The sequence below is a fragment of the Melozone crissalis genome, unplaced genomic scaffold (assembly GCF_028551555.1).
Source record: "Melozone crissalis strain CALT ecotype California unplaced genomic scaffold, PUWL_Pcris_2 ptg000019l_1, whole genome shotgun sequence".
Classification (NCBI taxonomy): Eukaryota; Metazoa; Chordata; class Aves; order Passeriformes; family Passerellidae; genus Melozone; species Melozone crissalis.
This window is the reverse complement of record NW_026535797.1, coordinates 25241166-25263179: the sequence shown is the minus strand read 5'-3', so window position 1 is coordinate 25263179 and position 22014 is coordinate 25241166. Positions and strand designations below refer to the sequence as shown.

General features: G+C 38.9%; 1 protein-coding gene and 1 pseudogene across 2 annotated transcripts in view; one reads left to right on the top strand and one right to left on the bottom strand.

Moving 5' to 3' along the window:
- LOC128937448 (rap1 GTPase-GDP dissociation stimulator 1-like) overlaps nt 1-3791 on the top strand; it is a 30775-nt pseudogene extending 26984 nt beyond the window's left edge.
- A 1540-nt stretch (nt 3792-5331) lies between these two features.
- Nucleotides 5332-22014, bottom strand: part of TSPAN14 (tetraspanin 14) — a 33571-nt gene continuing 16888 nt past the window's right edge. For both annotated transcript variants that reach the window (XM_054277122.1, XM_054277121.1), the window contains exons 3-9: nt 18163-18213; nt 14276-14422; nt 13307-13477; nt 12614-12739; nt 11356-11400; nt 10719-10838; nt 5332-8987 (exon numbers count right to left, since the gene is read on the bottom strand). In XM_054277122.1, coding sequence (XP_054133097.1) covers nt 8916-8987; nt 10719-10838; nt 11356-11400; nt 12614-12739; nt 13307-13477; nt 14276-14422; nt 18163-18213 — 732 coding nt within the window. In that variant the 3' untranslated portion in view covers nt 5332-8915. The remainder of the gene's footprint in view (nt 8988-10718; nt 10839-11355; nt 11401-12613; nt 12740-13306; nt 13478-14275; nt 14423-18162; nt 18214-22014) is intronic.

Sequence of the window (22014 nt, the reverse complement as noted above, 5' to 3'; positions counted from 1 at the left end):
TCCTTCCCCTGCATGATTCCTTTGGAAAATATTTCCAGGATCTTTTAAAAGCAGCTCAGTGCTTCAATTACCGTTCTTGAAGGCTGCTGAGCACAGGTCCACCGCCCCAGTTACTCTACATTGGCATTCCTGTGGCAGACAGACTGGGGGCTCTGACTTTGAATGCCTCTTGGTGATGCTCTTCTCCCCAGCGGATGCAGCTGAACTCCTGGGGCAGGACCCGCTGCTGCTCGACAGGCTGGTGCAGTGGTGCAGCGGCAGCGACCACAGCGGCATCTGCGGGGAGGCCAACCGGCTGCTGGCAGCCATCCTGCACCACAACAGATCCCAGGTACCAGAACCCTGCTCTGACATTTCTACCTCACCCTTCTCAAGTGTTCTTAAAGCTTGTAGGCAGAGCTAGGGATTAAACAGCACACACAGCTCTATAATGAAAAGGTTCACAGTGAGAACCTCTCGTTCTGCCTCAATACCAGTAAGGGGGAGACCCAAGCACTCCATAAGCACAGACACCTCACAGAATGAGCACCATGGTCACTGACTGTCACTTGTCAACACTGACCCTGCTCCAGTAAGGCTTGACAAATGGTAATGAGCAGGTAAAGTTTTCTATGGTCATAAATACGTGGCAATATTTCAAATTAAAATGGTAAAAGTAACCCAGAGCTGTCCTAAATGTCAGTCCTCCGGAAACTCCAAAGAGCCCATTTATCCATGACGGATGAATCTGGCATGATCTTTACGTGCTGGCATTTTCAAACAGGTTTCTTTTTTGTAAATTGTGCTATTACACACAAGCATCCCAGCCATGCTTTACTATGAGGTAGTGACTAAAAAAGTAGATACTCTCTGCACAGGCTTTGATAAAGCAAAACTAATCCTTGCTAGTTTGATGGCTTGAAATGGAAGAGTGGAATAAGGACAAATTGAAATGAGACAGAATATATATTTATCTTACAGATATGCATCTATAGTTAATTCTAAGTATTGATATTCCAGGTATATTAGACCAGCCCTAAGCAGACATGTATGATCAGTGCCAAAAGCAATATTGTCCCTAGTCTTTGAATATTGTCAGTTTGCACTGCAGCAAACAGAATTTCCCTCTATTCAGAAGCTGAAGGGTGCAATCTCATTTCCCTCTTCATTCTACTCCATTCCTATATTAGATTTCCATCTGTTTTACCTTTGCTTTCACAGGAAGTGGTCAAAGCCATCCAGGCAGCACAAGGAGTGAAGCATCTGGTTTCCATGACAACAAGTGAACAAGATGCCATGCAGAATGAGGCTCTGAAAGCCTTGGCAATAGCATCTGCCATTGATTTAGGTATTTTTCCCCTAAAATCTGTGCAAGATCCTTAATTATTAAGAAATACTGTCATGCTGTTAATTCTAGGTAACATGTACAAAAAAGCACGTTTCTTGTCTAGATTTAGCTCTCCAGCATGAAATAAAGGTTGTTACCATTCAGATCATAAAATCAATAGGCTTTGGGAATGACCTGAAGGATTTTTTACATTTAGGATAGAGTCAAATTATCATGCTGTGTGGACAGGCACTATTTGAGTAGCATAATATGATGCTAGAAACCTATAAAAAAAGGGGAAAGTGAAGGTGATGGAGATAAAAAAAGATGACAAAGGCCAAGTGAAGGACAAATAATATACTCAAATGGACAATGAAGACTAAGTAGCAGAAATAATCTTCAAACAGACATGAGGAAAGAACAAAGCAGATGCATAAATAAAAAGGCATTGTAGAAGCTGCAAATAAAACAAGTGAAAAAATGGTAAAGATTCAAACTACTTTTCCTGAGCTAATTTTCAGAGTTAGGTACAAATGTTTTCAGGCTTTTCCTGTACAACTTGAAAATAGGTCTGAATTTATTACAATAAAGAGACACCACAGAAACCTACGTACCTCAAAAGGTAAACTGAAAAGAAAAATAAACTTAAAATTTGCAATTTTCTTTACCAACACATAAGACTGAAGAGCCCATTTTAGTGCTTGTCTACCATTAAAACTCTCAAACTCATTTAGGCAACCTTTCTAGCACTGATCATTGCAGGTTTTAATTTACTGCAAGGTTAATTATATACAGTCAATAGTAGACTGTTCCTGTCTTCAAGAATAACGCCAGTAAAGAAATTCTGTACAGAAAAGAGCACAGAAATTCTTCAGTGCAGAAGAGAGATGCTCAAGACATTCCTGTATAGCCAGTTGGAAATGAAGCCAGTGCAGAACTCTCTTTAAAAAAGGAAACATATTCACTTTATAGTTTCTTTTCAGATAACAGCTCAGAGTTACCATTTCTTTGCTTATTTTTCAGATACTCTTGAAGAATCTTTTAAAGAATCACAGCTAGTTCAGAGCTTACACAAACTTCTACAAGATGATAACACAAGTCCTGAGGTGAAATACAATTCAATGGGCCTTCTGTGCAGACTTCTTAATTCAGGTAACCTCATTTTACGTTGTCTGTGACAGAAGGATTAATATTTGTGAAAAAGACAAGTGGGTTTTGTTACCAAAATATGCTGCCTGCAATGCTCTAGTGAATGAGAAAAGGATATTAGAGGTTCATTCTGTATTGATCACCAAAAACAGAGTCAAGTAGTTTCCTTCTCTGTGAAAAGCTGATTAAACCATTAGTTGAATAAAATAAAAAAGAGAGGAAGGCTTCATTCCTCTCAGTGGCATAACCAAGTCTCAAAATAGCAAAACTAGTCCTGGAGTAAAAGCATCTTTGTCCAACTTCACCATGCACAAATACCTGGCAGTCCCAGAGCATTTTTGTGTCCAAAGAGTCTGTACCATGCTCATAGGCAGGCAGACATTTGCTCTGCCCGTACTGTGAGCAAACCAGAAGCCGAGATAAAGCAGCCATTTTAGCAAAGCTGCCTTCACACAGAGACTTTGAGTAAAGCATCTGAAGGGCACCATTTCAGTTTCACTCCATGGTCAGGGAAAACTTCAAATGCTTCCAGCAGGATGGGACTATCCCAGATGTGTAGCACTAAATGAAAACAATCACCTTGAAACCAGGAATTCAAAAATCTTGTGGCAGTTTCCCACATCTTAACACAAAAATTACACAAATTCAAAATAACAATTTTGCTTGGGCAAGGATGGATCACAAGGTGAGCTGCCTTTTAAATCCTGTATTGATAGACAAGCTGGATTTTGCAGTATTCTCTATTTTATCCCTGTAGCCATACAGGGATAAGGATAAAGAACTTGCAGCTTTCAGTGCTACTATGAAGTATTGACATAACAGATACAATCTATAAGACTTTTTCCTAGAGATGTATATACTTAGCATTTTATAGACTAACTGTAAGGCTAAGAGCTGAGTCTAGCTAACATGGAATGGTAGCAAAAAGCAGACAGACAAAAAAGTGCCAGAAATTGTCCTGTATTAGAATTTCAAAATCTCCTTTTATATTCTGTCAATTAGTCCTTAGAAGTCAAGTAAGAGGAAGAAAACCTTAATCTGGCCAATACTTCTAATGGCTGAAAGGATATCTAGTGAAACAAATGTTTTAATTGAAGCAGCTTATTACAAACAGCAAGTACTCCAAACTTTTATCTTACGATTGTTGGGAGCCACTGCGCCATGGTAGGTAACTAAAAGTCATCATTTCATCTCCCATTCAGGTGATCTGAGACAAGAAATAGAAGAGGACAAGATCAAAGACACCCTCGAGCAGCTCTGCAGTCACAGCAATGCAGATGTGGCCAAGGGAGCCACCACAACATTACAGGTGTTGAGAGGAGACACACCCCACTAACCTCCCTTCTCCCACAAGGCAAGGCAGCTCTGCTGCTGAGGCACACACCACCAGCTTTGCAACCCTGGCATTTGTCATGCTGCTGCAGAACCAGCACTGCTGAAGCCCAGGTGCAGCTCCTGCTTTGAAAGCTGTGCATAAAAACCTCCTCATTAGCACATCTCTTTGGCCTGATACTTGCACCACTGCTGCTCCTCACTGAGCCACTAACACACAGCAGCAGGAAAAAGTCCTGTCAAGCAAATGGGGTTAAGAAACATCACAGGACAAACATCAGGCAATTACCACTTGTTATACATTTTCCAGTGGCTTGGTCTTGTGAGATTAGGATACACACTTGCAATTTTTCTTCTATCAATGGGACTATAAAATAATGATAATAAAAGCCTTAAGCTTTTATCATGCAACCTGAAACATGAGTTAGATTAAAGCTGTAGCCTAAACAATGCAAAGGGATAACTGGCACCAATGCAACATCTGCACATTGTGAATGACACTGTGACCCCAACTGTTAGGTGAACATATCAAAACCAAAACTGTCTTTAAGTTACCTCTCCCTTCAATCTCCAATTGTAAAGCCCATCTCTGAAACTGCACCTGCTGCTGTCACAAGTTATATTCCTAAATATTTGAGCCCATAGTCTTGTCCTGACTTCAGAGTTGCACCTACTGGAATGAGACTCTGCAGAAGCAAAGTTTACAAGAAACCACAGTCAGTGAACACACTTGGACAAGCCAGTCAGAAATTACAAGTGGGCAGGGGTGAGGATGTAGAGGCAGCCAGCATTCCACTACCACCCATAAGAGAACCTGGGTTTAACTTTAGATAATGGAAAAAAAGAAATGTAGTAAAACAAACATTTCTGAACATTTCTGTGGAATCCTTTTGTGTTTAAAAACATCACTAGATGAGAAGGTAACAGATTTATTCCACAACTTGTTCTTATGGGAAATTTTTGAAGCAGTTGAAGGTACATTGCAGAGTCATGCTGCCCAGACCTAAAAGATCAAATTCAAAACAATGAAGTGGTAGAGACTGAAAAGCTTGGGAGCTTTTGTGTTTGTGTTTGCAAACAAACACGACAACTTTGTTCCTGCAAAAGCTTTTCCACTTGCAAAACCCAGTAGCACTACTTAGCCCATGACACTCATCACCAAATATCACTCTCAGGAGTGGCCTTGAGAAAGGGAATTTCATAAAACCACCCAAGAGAAGTGACACTTGTTGAGTAACACATAAGCAAGTTTTGATCACATAATAGGAGAAAAGAAAAACAGCACTGTTAACTTTTTTTGATGTCCAGAGATTGAATAGTTAACTCTACACCATTCTGCAGCTCTTCACTTGCTCATGGCTTTCCATTTAAAATGCAGAGAAAAATATCAGGCTCATCTATTATTCAACAACTTTAACTGAAAAGAAAAAATATAAATAATTAGTTTCAGCAAAATACAAAAATAAGCACCCCTGGACTTCCACCATTTCTGGGTTACCCACAAACTGCAGTCTCAGCAGCCAGTCTAAACCTTCAAGAGTGAAATATTAGTGACTGTAAGCAACAAATCTCAGGAATCAAACTCCAGGAGTAGAAAATATTGAATTTTATTTAATCAAATTTAAGGCTTGAGAAAAAAATATATTGAAAGTCACACAGAAAAGCCATCTCAGAAGAGGAGACAAGAGCTCCCCTCCTGGTGGCTGAACAATGTTCAAGCTGCATGACAATGCACAGGCAGTAAGGGGAAGAAAGAGGGAAGGATGGGGATACAAAACCCAAGGCAATTCTACACCCAAATCAATGGTCACATGGAGCTCCACGGACTGGGAGCACAAGTCTGTCCACATGGCACTGCATGAGCTCACCAAAGCTAAAGATCTCTTGGGAAGAAACATTCAGGCTTTCACAAGGCAACCCAAGGTCCTTTGGTCACTGCACTTTTTTCAGTGCTTATATTCATCCTCCTCTTCATGTACAGAGAAACTGGGTCCAAATGCAGTTATATCAATAACACCAGAGGCAGCTGCACTGTCAAACACACTGACACATACATACATTGCTTAACGGAAATACATTGTGCTCATTTCTGAGAAATAAAAGATATCACGTTGAAGTTTGCTTCTCTTAGTCCAGTTCTTCAAGTCTGGCCTCTTTTGACATCTTCATGAAAAACCTTGGTTCCACTGTAGTGTTGGTGAACTTGTTCCAAATGCAACCGCTGAAATCTCAACATCAACAATGTATCAGACCTCTCCTTGAGATCACTGAATTAATTTTCCTTTGAGGCTTCAGAGGCAGGCTCACACCCAGCTGCTTTTGCTGACAAGACTTTTTTTAGACCATAACCTAAATCTTTAGCCATGAAGTCACTGCAGGTCCACAGAGAAGGTGCTAAATAAAACTAAGCAGAAAGTGTTCCCATTACGAGTCTGAAATTACACCAGCCACCTACGGGTGTACTTCAGCACACAGAGGGGCAAAACAACCTAGAGCCCCAGGATTTAAAAAATTACACTGAATAAGCACAGAGAAGTTGATCCACAGTGGCAAAAAAGACAACTCACTCCATGAATTTAAAGGTCCTCAAATAAGTTGAACTTCTCTCAAATTCAGTTCCAAATAACTGAAACATTGATACAAAGGCTGGTGTTAATATGGCCAAAGCCATTAAGAATGAACTGTGGAAATACAATACTTCAGTTAAATTCTGGTTTGCATACAAACAGTACTTCAAAAAAAACCAAGTATTAATTAGTCTTCAGGTAACCTGGCAAGATTTGCAGACCCTGGAATCCTGATCTGTAATGCTGGCTCTTGTCAGCAGCTCAGTGCATGAGCTCCACAGCCATCTTTGACTCCAGAATGATTTTCACCAAATCGCTGGAATTCCTTCCTAGCATCAGGAGCTGGCTGTGTCAGAAACTGGCAAAGGGAAATGTACTCCCTAGCTGGTGTTTTCAATGACTAAAAACTTCCAGATAGGAATCTGCCTCCTCCAGTTTTACATACACCAGATTATCACACATAACCTTAACTAAGTAAATGGGCTGATGAGGTGTTACAAAGTTTCAAGCACCAGAATTTAAAGCACAGTTTGCTGGCCACTGCTCTGCTGCTTACCAAGTTGTAAATTGTAGTACAATCACACATTTTTGGCTGCTCCTCGTGGATCAGATTCAACAAACAGGTAACACAGACCTCAAATTCACGGCTTTACAGAAGAAATGCCTCTTGCTCTCCCCTCAGTGATCTACTGCTATTGTTTCCTTGTTGTATACCAAATTTCAGAAGTCACAGCGTACTTCCAGCCATTTTACTTTCAGGTCTTCAGATGAGTTAATAGCAGACTATTCTCTGCTACTGTAAGGAAATCAGCCATCCTTAGACAAGCTTCCTTTTCCTGTTGTGTCTCAATCACTGGCCAGAAAAAGAACTATGAAAGCTGAAGTACACATGAGCACTGTCTGAAGTGCTTCAAGATTACAAGCTAGAAGGATGTCTGGACAATCCACCAGACACAAAGATTCTTACTGTTGATCAACTTTTGCCAGTGAAATGTTTGTTAATACATGCATAATAGAAAAAAGAAGACAATATATTTAAAAGCTTGGCTTCCAAAGAAAGCCATATACTTTAGAAAGACAAGTATTAAATCCTTCAGGCACACTACACATAGTAAAATATCATTATAAAAATAGATACTTTTCTAAAATTTACACTGTGTTAGGCACTGTAAGTGAACCTGCTCCCTGAAAACCCTGGTGTCACTGGAAGCAGTAAATGATGTTAGTTATATGGCCCACAGTAAGACTGACAGCTACTTCCAAAACCACTTCGGCCACAGACTTTCACCTTACAGCTAAGGATACAACACCAAAGTCTTACAGAAGAGACTGGAACTCCTACTGACCCACAGATCCATCCACAACTCCCACAAAGGGAGGACTGGAAGAAGAGTTTACTTTTCTCTTGATTAAAATGAAAACCCTGACATAAGAAGGACTAGTTCAGCTTCATGTAGAAAATGACTGAAGAAATTATTCTGCTTCACTGCATTTTGATTCACACTTGAACCATGAACCAGGCGGAACTGATGGCTCAATAGCTTTATACAAGACTTTAAAATTCAACAATTTTATAATATTTTGCTAAATCTGTACTTCCCTATTTAAAAACATATTCCAGTAAGGATTAACACTGCATTTGTAAGTCTTTCATCAGTCCTGGTAGTGGCACTTAAGACTTGTGAAGATCAACATAGCAGTTGTGACAGAAACTAGAGGAATAACAAAAGCCATCAACAGCTAGCACAGCATGCTTGCTACCTACTGAAACAAGCTGCATTCTGAAGTGTATGCAGGCAGCACTTTTTAAAGCTATTACTGATCATTGAAAGGATAAGCATTTTTAAACAGGTTTTTCTTCTATAAATAAAGAATATTTACATTTTTCTCAGACAGGAAACAGCATCAGGGTTTACACCCTCTTGCCTGAAATGGAGATTTGTAAGACTTAATGCTACAGATAGTCAGATCTTTCCCATCCTGGGAGCTGGCTTGCATTTTTCAGAATAGCGTGGGATTTGCACAACCTAAAATCAACTAAAGATCTAGACATTTTGTGATTTTTTTCCCAATTTCCAATTATGGTTGCTGGATATGTTGCCAAAAACAGCTGGATAAGTCTACTGGAGAGATTAACATGATTGCAAGGTTCTGAAGAAATCAGCATGTGACATTTGACAAGATTACATTTTAAGACAGAAGACAGGAGTGAAGACAGAACAATCTCCTTTAGCAATCCTTCAAGGAGAGGGTTTACAGCAGTTTCATGGCTCCCTGCTACAGTCTTTAAAATCTGCTCTGCCAACATCTTGGGAAATTCCATTTCTTCCTCGGAGACCAACGCTGGTGCGCTGAGTTGTCTTGCCAGAAAAAAGGTAGACAGCAGGTGTTTGGTGATTGTTTTTGTAACAGCTTCTAACAAAAACCATGAGCAGGGAAAAAAAATCCACATAAGGCTTTTAATAACAGGAGTATTTCATGGTCTGTGCATTTCTTCTGCCTTGGTGTCCAATCAATCATCTTAACATACGCTGTCTTGCAACGTGGGTCTGCTTTCATATTCAGAAGGCATTACTTGCCTTTACAGCTTCAATATCAGAAATCAATGTCCTGGCTAGGAAAATCCCAAAAATCTAAAAGGATAAAAAATACACCATTTTGTGAGATAAAACACTTGTAATGCACCTCTGCAAGATGTTTGTTGGCAGGTTCAGATATTTCATAGCCAAGATCATCCATCAAAGCATAGCTATTACTAAAAGGTAATAAAGGCAACAAAATCCTGCAGGTACTAAAACTCATAAAAAAGATGCTTTCATGTAAAACTTCAGTAGCCTTCAAAATAATAAGCTTTCAGATGCCTTAGAGCCAGAACAAATCCACTTAACCAAGTCTGAGTGTCATAAAACACCCATGCTTACCTACTGCTAAAGCTACAGAGCAGACATTTGCATTTGTTCCACAACTTTGAAGAACAACCTAGCCAGTTTTTAGATCAATTTTTTTAAATACAGACAGAATGTACAATTACCTGTACTAAAATGAACTTCTTGTCATAAAGAAAAGAGTAGTCCCAGATTATTCAGAGACATTTTAAATTTGAAATTTTAACATTCATGTCAGTTCTCAGGGAAATCTTCCTTTATGAACTGAGGATAAACTTGTAACTCAGCAAATTTCCTAAGACATTCTTAGCAATAATATAAAACAAGAGTGAAGTTTTGGAAAGCTAAAAGATTTCATTTAAATGTAGTCAGGTTATGTCTAATTCTCAGTCCCACAATGAATAGCTTAACGCACAAGAGACCCAACTGGAAAATACAACTAACTGAAAGTGGTTTCACAGAGCCTTGGAACATGAATAGAGAACAGCATTGTCAAGTTATTGTCAATCAACGCACTGCCAAAAGATCAAACTGTGTCTTGACCATCTTCCTAGCAAGAGGTGCTGTTCTTAGCACAGCATTTCTCAATCCCATGGAAGCATTATCACCAGGTGGTGATAAAAACGTATCAAACCCTAAGCTACAGAGGGCAGTATTACCAGGGCTGGAGGAAAGTCTTTTGCCAGCACCCCATACTCAACTATTGTAAATTACATAGAAAATACCTTCTGTACCAGATTTTAAAGTTTGTTTCCCATTGAAGTGAAGGAATTTCATAGCCTAGAAATTAATGCAGTGCAAACAACTGCCACAATGAAAGCAGCATCCACCTTGAAAGCAGCAATGTAAGATGCTTTACTGAGAACTTCTGCTCCCTCTCTGATGTATGAAGCACTGATGAGGAAATAGAAGTCTCCATCTTCCATCTGGTCCTGCTAACATCACATTTGCTACCTGTTCACCGATTTCCCTGCTCTTACATTCCCAACCATGTTGAGCAGCATGCTACAACCACTTCAGGTCAGCCACTGCAGGTTACCCACAGCTGGCTGAGGTAACCTCAGCATGAAGGACAAGGCTGTATCTTAGTTCAGGTTTGTGATAGAAGGCTGGAGCTCAGATCTACTGGAGCAGACAGCAAATAGCCCTTCGTTAATGACATTGAAACACAGGGAAAATTTTATAAAATAATTGTATATTAAGTATGACCATATTAATATTACAACATATATCCCAATCATCACACACTATTATTACTGCACTGTATTTTTATTATAACCTTCACTGCTTTGTGCAACAGGTGTTTTCAAACTAACTCCCCTTTACTATAACAGGTGTTTCTGCCATCCTCTTATCAAACCTAAAAAATCCACATTCAAAATATTTATTTTACCTCTGTCCATAATTACTTTTACCTTCAGCAGGTCTTTATCTGCAAACATGATGATTTTCCAAAGAATCATAACAATAACAACTAACCTGGAGCAGTGAGATAGCTATGAAGACACCTGCAACAATGTAGATATTTCGGGGTAACCAAGCTTCAAGTGCATGGATACATCCTTTGACAAAAATCTGATCATCCCATTGACTTTTGCTCTAATGGTAGAAAGGAAGAATAAGAACATTACTTTTCTGCTCAAGTTTACTATAAGATCAATCACACGATCTAGCTAGGCTAATGTTTTGTCACTTTTGCTGTAAAGTTTTTAACCACACTTCAAAAATACACATGTGAATCAGGGAATGTCAGACATTGATATTTGCATCTTCCTTGTTAGAAACACAGTAGAATTAGCAGATGATAGATGGTCAAATTAGCACACAACAGATCAGCAGATTCAGACTGTTACAACTGGTAACTGAAATGCACACTTGAAATCCAAGTCCTCTCCCTTTTTGAAACCCTTTCCCCTCACCTGTTCCCAATTTGTTTTCTCTCCCCTCCCACAGTAGAGGGTTACTTTAAACAAAGGACAATGTCTACCCTGCTCTACCTGTAGTATGATGCAGCACAGTTATTAGCTCCTAGAATTTTGAGCTGACACATTTATCAGCAATCCCACCAGTTTTAGTCTTGTCTATGCAGGCACAGAACATGACACACATCCCTTACCTTCTTTCTGATATCATAGCCACACTGTGTATTCACAACTTTTTGCTGCAAAGCAAAAGAGATTTCAAATGAACAAGTCAATTTACTTGTGCTCACTTCTGTTCACAGCAAGTTTTCATATCTTTTATAGCCATAAACAAATCAATTGTCAGAGCCAAACATTTTTAAAAGCATTTTTAGCAAGAACAAGCAAAGTACAAGCAGAACAGAAGAAAACAAATGACAAAGCAAAGGTGTGTACTACAGATGATGATATCAGATGATGCCCTGCACCAGAAATCTCAGCTGTTTCTATCACTTGGCATTCAACTAGCAACGTTTTAACATGAAAACTGCACTGCCAGCACACCGGTGAGACATGTGCATTTACAAAACTGGTAGTAAGTTTTATTGAAATAATAATAGAATCTCACATTAAACAGATTTAAGCATCCTTCTGCCTCCTTAAATATAGCACCAGCAACAGAGAAATGTGCAGTTGAACAGTACTGCTCCAAACTAAGCTAGACAATAATTACTGGGGAATCTGAATATGGCCCTGACAAAGGCTCTCCTCAGCTGATTTCCAATAGAATCAGAAACCCACTTGGTATTAAATATAACTTAGCAATGGCTCTCTCAGCACAAGGATTGCTGGATGGATTTTAAGCTCTAAGTATTCCCAGTGATACCATAGAGCACTATAAGTTAGCCCCTACCTCCACATTTTGGCATCTACTGCAAGGCTTAAAAGTTTCACAAAGTTTAGTAAAACAAGTTAACCAATAAGCAGCCAAACCTTGCCAAAACCAAGGACTGACTCAGAAGCTTTAAACTTCATACATGAGTACTCCACTAATTACTGACAAAGCAGCAAATGGAGTTACTCCTGCCTGTCTGACAAAGGGGTGCTGAAACATTAATTCCATTTGGGGTAAACACACTCTTAGAGGTCTCAGCTCTTTACAAGCCTGAAAAAGGCCAGGGATCCAAGGAAACAACACACTGGGAATAAAACAAAGCCAGCCACCAGTGCTTTAGATCCAAACCATACCAAAATGGCTTGAATTCCTGGTGACAACACATTTTCACTTAACAGGTTGCCACATTTGGACTCTGAAAAGAATGCAACAGAAACACAAAAAAAAACATTTGTCTGCACAAAAGTAATTTTTGGTCATTTAGGACACCTCAAAGCCCTTCAACACCTTATTCAGGAAGTATTTCCTGTGATAACTTGACAATCTCAGGGCAACAACAAAGCCAGGAAATAACTTACAGCAGGATCAGGTATACAACAGGAAAAAGGAACTCCGCACTTCTCACGACTTTTGCTTTCACTCTTGCAGTCAAAGTAGATGTTGAAGTCCCAGTCTTCTGGACCTTGGGCACCACAGCAATGGTTCTGCAGCAGATAAACACATTCCAGAAGCTTGTTCAGTGGATAAATTATCTTTAAAATACCTCCAAACAGTGTTTTCTTACAAATCTTCACTATCCCTAAGTCAGCGCAGAATCAATGACAACAGTAAAATGAGTAGCCGTGAAATCAAAGCTCTGTGAAATCAAAGCAATACATCTGGAATATTGCTCCTGGAAACGGGTGTCAACACGTCAAGAAAAATCATAAAAATTATCACTTTAGATGTAATTGTCATACAATCAGTTCCATTGCAAAATTTTTTAAGAGAAAGCTTTTTCTTAGGGAGCAAGGGAAAGGGGAGGGGAGCAAGTGACAAAGGTCAAAGCCAGATGCATGCCTGAGAGAGCTTCCACAGCAGACATCAGAACAAGCCTGGATCTCAGGGTACCTTCCCTCCCTGCTGCTTTCAATACAGAAGGAAGGAAACCAGCACATCTGTAACACAGTACTATTAGCTACAAATTATTAGAATTCTATTTTAAAAAAAGAAAACTTTAAAATCTATATTCTCGTAGAAGGCATCAAAGAAGTGACAGGACATGAACTTACGATTCTCTGTAGTGAATCAATGATGTTCTGGAGGTCAATGTCGTCTCGGTAGGATTTAATGTTATTCTCAAAAAATTCTTTTACCCTGTCCCTCACCCAGTCCTGGAACAGGAAGGCCATAACTGCTACTGCCAGCTCCAACAGGAATATAAACACAATTGTTCCACAGAACTGTAAAAAACAAAAGTCCTAAATTAGAAAATATGAATTCATTTTGAATGCATCCCTATACCACCAGAAACAGATACAGAATTGGGTTCAAATTTTGATCCAGTACAGACACTGAGCACAGTGAGTATATAAGGTAAAGAAACCCCAAGAGGCAGTTATCCTTTTCTTTTTGTCACCTGAACTTGACAGTAAAAAGACCAGACAGTCATTATTCACAGCAACCAAAACAATAATAAATGAGAATTGGTAAAACACAGGGCTAAAGAAGTCTTGATTACCTCTTGGATTGTTTCTAATTTTATAATTTTTTTTCAATTTTTTTGTCTAGCTTGGCTGTTTTCATCTCTAAAGCAAAGAAGAAGCCTCAGTATAAAAAGAACCGTTTAAGAAATTTTACATCACTCTCTGAAGTCCCAAAGTTTTGCCAACATGTACAGGAAACTTTAAAGTTTTTAAGGGATTTTGTTCCACTATATTATACTCTCTCAGTGATTCCTAACTGACTAAGCATGTTCCATAACAACACAATGTCAGATTGATATACCTACATAACATCACTGCAGAGCAGAACAAATTAAAAAAGGCAGGGAAGAACATGTTCCACAAAGAGGAGAATAGATAAGCTGGAACCACCCTGCTTTCAATGCCATTACTCAGAGGTTTATCAAGGCAGGAAGTTTACCATATATTTTGCCACAAACCAAATTCTATCATTAATTATCTATGCTTACTCCCAGTTATTCATTATTTGCAGCTTTCACACATACAACAATTCCCTCATGTAATGATGTTACTTACAAACTTCAGCAGGCAGATGTTTTCTCTCAGTGCTCCCACACAACCAGCAAATCCCAAAGTAAACATCACTATTCCCACCACCAGGACAAGCACCACTGGGTCCAGACCGTGAAGACCAGTCACCTTTGTCAGATCAGACAATACACCCTGCAAGAAAAAGCCAGAACAGAACGTGACCCCTGTAAGCATCTCATTCGCTCAGCATTCCTTCTGGATGATTTCCACATGATTCCCAACGAACCGGTTGCAAACCCTTGAACTTTCCAACAGTGACACCAACAAAAAAAGTCTTGTTGTGAAATGGCCATTGACATTACCAGTTCTCTTCACCCCTGCAGAGGAAGTAAAGTTATAGCTAGCAATACTTTTAGTAAGTCAGTTTCTTGGCCTACAACCTCCTATGTCTATTTGCCAAACAAAATTCCACAAGATGGTGCCAAAAGCTCAATTCTATCACGGAATGTTCATTTAGTTTCAAGGTAAAAGAATTAATGTTTTATATCAACTTGAAATGTATCAATCACAAGGGCACTCCAATATCATGGCCTAAAAAATATATGAAGAAAACTTTTCCAATCCTAATGTTTAAGTGGGAGAAAGGGAAAGATATTCTAAGGACAAAGCACCTTACGGATGACATTTGAAAGAGGGAAATAATATTTATTTTTTTTGTTTTCAAGGGAAGCATATTTTTCCTCACTTTTTACAACCCTTCTAGTGCCAAAGAGTCTTAGCAGTGCTCCTCCAAACTCTTTCAGAAATATAACAATATAGTCAAAACACTCCCCTTTCACCCCTGATATTCTTACACCAAAAGCAGTTATCTATTCTCTATATTTGCAATTTGCCTAACATAGAAGCAATATTTTCTTTTTTGTTAACTATCCAGAAACCATTTATCTTCACAATAATCTTTGCTATGAAGCCTGTGTGCTTAGATTGCTAAATGTATGTGAATGCAATGCTAACACAGTGAAAACCTTCCTTTTACTTTCTAGATTAGGTTTTAAAAAGTTATTACACCAGATACCATTAAAATTCCATCAAATACATATAACAGGATTCTCAGGGTATGTGCAAGAACAACATGGAACATGCAGAACACAGAAGGGACAAACAAACTCTTCATGAGAATGATTTGCAGGGACACGCAGGCAGCCCTGAAGCAGTCTGAGTGTTCATCAAACAACCATCAACAATACACAGAACATTTTAGTAAGGAAATATTTTCACTTTTGAAACAAAGAAATAACAATAAATCATCACATGCTCACTATTTTTTTTTTCTTTATAGAGTATATTCTCAAGCTAGCCATGTTTAATGTAAGATAAAAATATCAGAGACACTGATAAGCTGCCCAATTCTTTCAATAAAATGCAAATTACCATCTTGCTACCAGGTATACATTCTAGAATAAAGTGCAAAGGATATACATCCCAAGATAAGACCTTGGAAAAATCTCTATCACTTCTTATTCAACTGCTTACTTAACAAAATAAAATCTACAGCATTAGAAGAAAATGTGTCCTTGGAGGAACTCCATCAGCTGAGGACATTGATTAACAGTAGTACTGCAGCGTTCCACAAGACTCCATCTTCTTTCATAGCATGTTCCATAACAGATTCTGTCAGAGCTGTTAATTTGGCAACAGCAAGACAGAGTTGTTTATATCAAAACTGGCTGATGGGATGAAAAGGAAAAAAAATAATTAAACTGAAGGACTCAGAATTGCCTTGCAACAGCTGGTGACTAACAGCTGAAACAGGCTATTACAAAATGGTCCTAGTTTGTTGATAATGTTTTACCAGTCACACACTTTCATTTTTAAAAACTGTTACACCTCACAGCTTCCAAACTTGGTCTTGGAAATTCTAACAAAAACTGTTTTCCTGATAAGAGGGCTCAGTGTTATTCATCTTGTTTCTACCAACACTTTACAATAATTCACTCTTCGTGACTTTTGTAGTATCTGTTGTTTGACAGATACTGACTCTTAAAATTTTATGGAAGTTAATTTTTATGTGCCTGTTCAGAATAACCAAAGTCAGTTACAAAATCATAAGAATAGGCCAATTAGATGCACCAGTTAGAGAGACTGGATCTTAATCAAACAACAGGAGTCACAATGGTAATATTCGCCCATGTAGTATTTTCAACACTTCCCACAAATCAGCAGTCTCATTTCAATATATTGAAATGAGAAGCACAAAAGAGAAGCACAGGATTTATAGCCTGAGAAAGACTGCTGAGGAATTAATCTGTACTCCTAATGCACAAAGAAGAGAGACAAAGCCAGAGAAATGAAATGGACCTAATGTACTTCATGTTGTGGTAAGAGACAGGATGTTCAGAACTCTTCCACCACCTGTAGTTTATCTTTGGGTTTACCACTGCAGCTCAGTTTCTGCAAAGTTTTTCTCTTACTTCCCATCTATTGTTCACCAAGATGCTTATCTGTGAAATACAGGCACGATTGGCTGAAGAATGGCACTGCTCTGAAAGACTGAAAACAGCACAGAACTGACATAAAAATAACCAACAGATTTCATGAACCATTCAGAAGTTCAAAAGCACAGGAAAGGCTTTGAAGCATTTATTTGCAAGATAGCACAGAGAACAGAAATAACTCAGGAAACGTTCAAAAAAGAAAGACAGAAAGAGTCTGCCTTTGCCTTTTAGTCCCTTCAGTGTACCATAAAGCCAATTTGTTAAATGGAGACATTAGTCTCCAGCCACACAGATCCCATGTGCTTGTATAAAAAAACCAGAAGAATGAACATTACAGAACATAAATTCAAGGCAAGTTTAACATCCTCCTTAAAGGGCTGGAAACAAAATTCTTTTGTAACAACAAAATAGGAGGCAAATGCATTTGTGTGTCAAGATAGGTTTTCATATAGCAATGACAGCACTAATCTAGTTATGAGAATATGTGCAAGCACATGGGGAGCAGGGAGGAGGAGAATAAATATGTCAGAATTAAAAATACCATAAAACTCACTTCCAAAAAGCAGAGGACTCAGAACCCCTCTGCATGTAGACAGCTGCTGTATGGAACCACTTCAATTAAGGAAAAGTGAACATATGATGCTAATTGAAGTCTTACTAGTTTGTGGCACAACTGAACAGGGAGGGCACCTGCCTTCCACTCCTGCCTGAGATGCAGATCAGTGAATCTGGTAATGGTCACTTTCTCTTAGTGCTTGGATTCATTAAACTCATACTTTTACAGCCATTCAGTGAGGGAACCATTCATTGCCATACCTGTATCATTCTGTTCTCTTGTAACAGGAGAACTGAGCACACGTGTGTAGCTTCCTTCAGCTGAGGAAGTTTCTTAGCTACAAGAAACCTTTACTAAAAATAAGAGTTATTCAGCTACATCATGTTCCCCAGTGTTGTTCCTCTACATGGAAACAATCACTTAAGCGCTCTTTGGGGAATAAAGTGGACAAAAGATGGCCAACAGATAGGCAGCATCTTTCTCAAGTATTTCAAAGATACACATTTAGATTTAGTGGTGCTTTTTAACATATAAGGACAGCTCATACCCCTCACAAATATTTGTTTGTAATAAAAGGAGGTGAGTGGAGAAATACAGATTTTACAAAACATGCTTTTGAAAGAGAACCTGTTCACAAAGGCTAAATTCTGGCCAGCATCCTGCTCTTACAAGTTCATAAAAAAGCTCTGAATACCAAGGGGCACAGCTTAAATCCTGATCAGGGACAAGAAGCAAATTCCAACTAAACTCAGTTTAGATTATTTGAACATGCTCCTGAGTTCAGATGCTACATTTAACTTCTGCTGCTTCCTGAGGAAGTAGTTTCACAGGAGCAGGAGGAGGCAGCCACTGAAATAAGACCAGTCACCTCTTATCCTTACCTTTTCACTCCATGCCCACAGACCAGCTGCAAGGAAGGCCACTCCAGCTAGCTAAAATTAAAAACAAAAATTAGATGTAATTATCAACAACACTATCAAAAAACTTAGCTAGTAGCACTATTGCTCAAATAAAACAAATACTGCCTCTAATTTGAGACAACAGTAATGGGATCTTACTCCCTATGAGTCCATCTCTTATAAAAATATTTGAAGGGCATTTATTCCACAACATTTATACATTTTATAAATTACTTTTTAAGAAGTATTTTAATTTGATTCTTCATGATTACTGGAGAAGCACATTACTCAAGAAGAAGAGACACTTAACAGATAGCCCCACAGAGCAGCATGCAAGTGGGAGTAACCCTTATCCCAAGGACCTGCTATAAAGTGTCTGCCTGCCCACTAATGAAGATGTCAGAATATTTAATGCATTTTGAGGTTGTTCCCTATTTAGTCACTTAATAGTCACCAATATTATGACTATGACAGTAGCCATGTCTGCTCCTTGTGACTTCTGTGCCAAGGCTCTCTATATTAGCCTCTCCTCTGATTGGATACAGGTTGTCTTCTGAACCCTTACTTCGTTTAAGCCCATGTGAATCAAGCTGGATTCATGGTCCATTTTATTACCTTCCATAAGCACCAAATCTAACAATAAACCCTCCACTAATTCATATGCTTGTATAATAAATACTGCTGAATTACAGTCACTCAAAAGAAGCAAGAGTTACTTGTTCTAATATTTTATTCCCTTTCTTCAGTGCTCAGGCAACTTGTTTTTAATATCCAATTTCAATAATCAAACTAAAATGACCTTTTATAATTTTCCTGTCTATGCAGGAATTATTATATGCCATAATCTGGATTACACAACCAAAACCACCACTGACACATGGAGCTAGAACTAAACAAAGCAGTACTAAATAAATTGCCAGAAGCAATAGCACAATGAGTACTCACCTTGGACTCTGAATCAGCTAAGAACATCTAAAGTGATCATTTGGATCAAAACATAACTTGAAAAATACTATCAAAAACCACATCAATATAAACAGAATATTGACCCCTATCAACCCTAGATCTTAACCCAGTGATCTTCAGATCAAAAAAAAAGCAGGGGAAATAGTCAGTAATCAAACTTGTATGTCATTAAGTTGCACAGTGCATGCAATTGATGCATCCTTCATCCTTTTCACTCCAAATGCTCCAGGAATGCAAGGAGATAGATGAAAACAGCTGGTATAATTTGCAGTAATCAAGGTAATTTATACAGACAGCTGGATCTTTGGAAATTTTTTCTACAGAAAACAAGGTGGAAAAAAATTACTGGGAAGAACATATTCCACTCGCTGTATACAAATTAAGGGTACTAGAATACTAATATTGTGCTACTGAATTTATAAATAGGGTGACCTCTTCAGACTGTCTGCCTTCTTATAATTACCTTCTTAATTAAATTTTAACGAATTTTTGATTAAGTAGATTTTTCACTAGCATGCATTATTTTCACCTTTGAACATGAACTTTGCTCTCATGTTTTTATAAAACATTCAGTTTCAAGAAAATATACTACTTTTGCAAATTTATTTCCATAAGCATATGTGCAAACTAGCTACAAGTAAAATAGAGTTTATCAGAAGAAAAATAAACTTAGTCTCATTAAAACTATGTGGATAAATCTAAAACTTAATTCAGCTAAGACAAACAACTCCAATTTCACTAGAAGCAACCAAACCAGATACATTAAAAAATACTTTTGCAGAAATCTAGTAAAGTATGAGGTACTTGCAGAAGAAACAAAGCCATCAGCATTGACAGGTGCAATGACCAAAACAAGCAATCTGCAACAATGTAAAATAGTAGTAAAATGAAAATAAGTCCTTTTGTTTCAAAGACTATGCCTAAGATACTTTAAAGTATCTCACTGAAAACCATTGTAAAAGCAGACCATGTTGATCAAACTAGCTGCTCAGGAGCTGGTGTGATTGAGCATGCCCACAGTTCTACAGAGCATCAGCCCCAGGAAAATCCCCTCTGTAACACACCTGCACAGAGGCACCCAAGGGATGGCTGCAAGGCAGGCAGGGAACTGATCCTGCCTAAACTAAAGGCCAGGTTTTAACCTCCTCCAGTGCACTGAGATAAATGGCTGAGTGAATGGGACAACAGGCAACTGAGAAGAAGCAAGGAAAACCAAAAGTGTTCCCAGGGTGAGAGTAGGCTAGTCAGCTATTTCAAAAAGTACAGCATTTTGCAATCTGCCTTTCCCCAGAATCTGAACAACATGTAAACAAGAACAAACTGGATTTCCCAATTCACTGCCATGCTGCAGAGCCCTTCAAGACATTTACTCCATGAAAGATTTGATGGAAACATACACAAATCAGCTCAATTGTGCCCAGAACCTGAAACACTATTTACCAGCATTCACTTATTTCCTGCTTTAGAACTGATAAATCCACTTTTTGAACATATTGCATCAAACTGTAGGCACTGCTCAGATGTACAATACTGATGCCAACCCAGTGACACTGTGCCCAAATCATCACTTTTAAGCATCACCCATGTATCCACTCCCAGTCACACTTTGAATTCCTATGATTCCTACAACTGTGCAGCCAGAATCACACTACAAACTGAGAAAGCAGGGCTAATCTGTTTCTCAGATGTAGGCAGCTCTTGCAACACAAAGTGATTGTGGGTCAGTCTGTCCCTAGGTCTGATGAGGCAGCAATAGGAATTGCATGCAGTTTTTGTGTATTCTCACAGAGAATCCATTTCCCACTCCCTAGATAATCCTATTTACACTGCAGCTCCACCCATGCTAGAGCAACCAGCAGCCTGCAGCCCTTCCTTCCTATCCTTTACTCTTCAGAGACTCTTCCTCTCAGGGCCAGGAAACCACCTGCTGGTGCATTCTCTCCTCTTCCTGGCACAGCATTGCTGTTACAGAGGTTCCTGGAAAACAACATATGTTGGAAAAGCCAAGAAAATCTTATGCTAACCTGGGTCTTCTCTTATTTTTCAAAGAGACAAACTCAGAATTCTTTTCCAGACCTGAAGAGAATTTTTGACCTTCCTCACCACGTGCAGGGCAAAATGCCAAATCTCCTATAGGATGAGTGACAAATTCTGGTTTTGCCTCCAATAACACTTAAGAATCACACACAGCTACTGACCTTTAGAAGATAAACCCAGGTGATGGGAGCTAAAAGCTATTTTACCCTCCCCTCTCAATTCATGTGAGAGACAGTGAGCCCATATGCAACATAAAAGGCTTTGGCAGAGCACACATGCAATCCTTCACTTCATTGAACCAGCCATGGCCCAGTGAGGTGCAAATCTACCCCAAAAAACATCCCTTCCACTGGAGGCAAAGCAGCAAGCACCAGAGCTCTCACAGAAGAGCTCACTCAATTGAAGAACGACTCAGAACAGAAAGGTGCCAAAACCAAGCTCCTCATTTGGCATTGTTGCAGTCTTTGAATTGCACCATGACAAATGAAGTGATTTGACCAAAAAAAAAAAAGCTTTCAAGCACAAAAAGGTCGAGGCTTCTTATCTTGCTCTCTGCAGGGATATCTTAATGGCTGCAGCACTGCCTTATCACCACTCATTAACAAGAGTGTACTTGGACAGGCCAAGTCTTGTGAGCCTGCCTAAAAAGCAAGATGGAAACAAAGTAATCACACATGAAAATCAGGCCCAGGCAGAGCCTTCCTCTGGCCTCCATTCCCTTTCTTAAAAGAATAGAGAAGTGGTATTACAAGCCAGCAATGCACAACTAAAAGCCAGAACTTTCTATTCCCAAGTCACTCGCCTGAAAAAAAGAGACTTCCAAAGAATGAA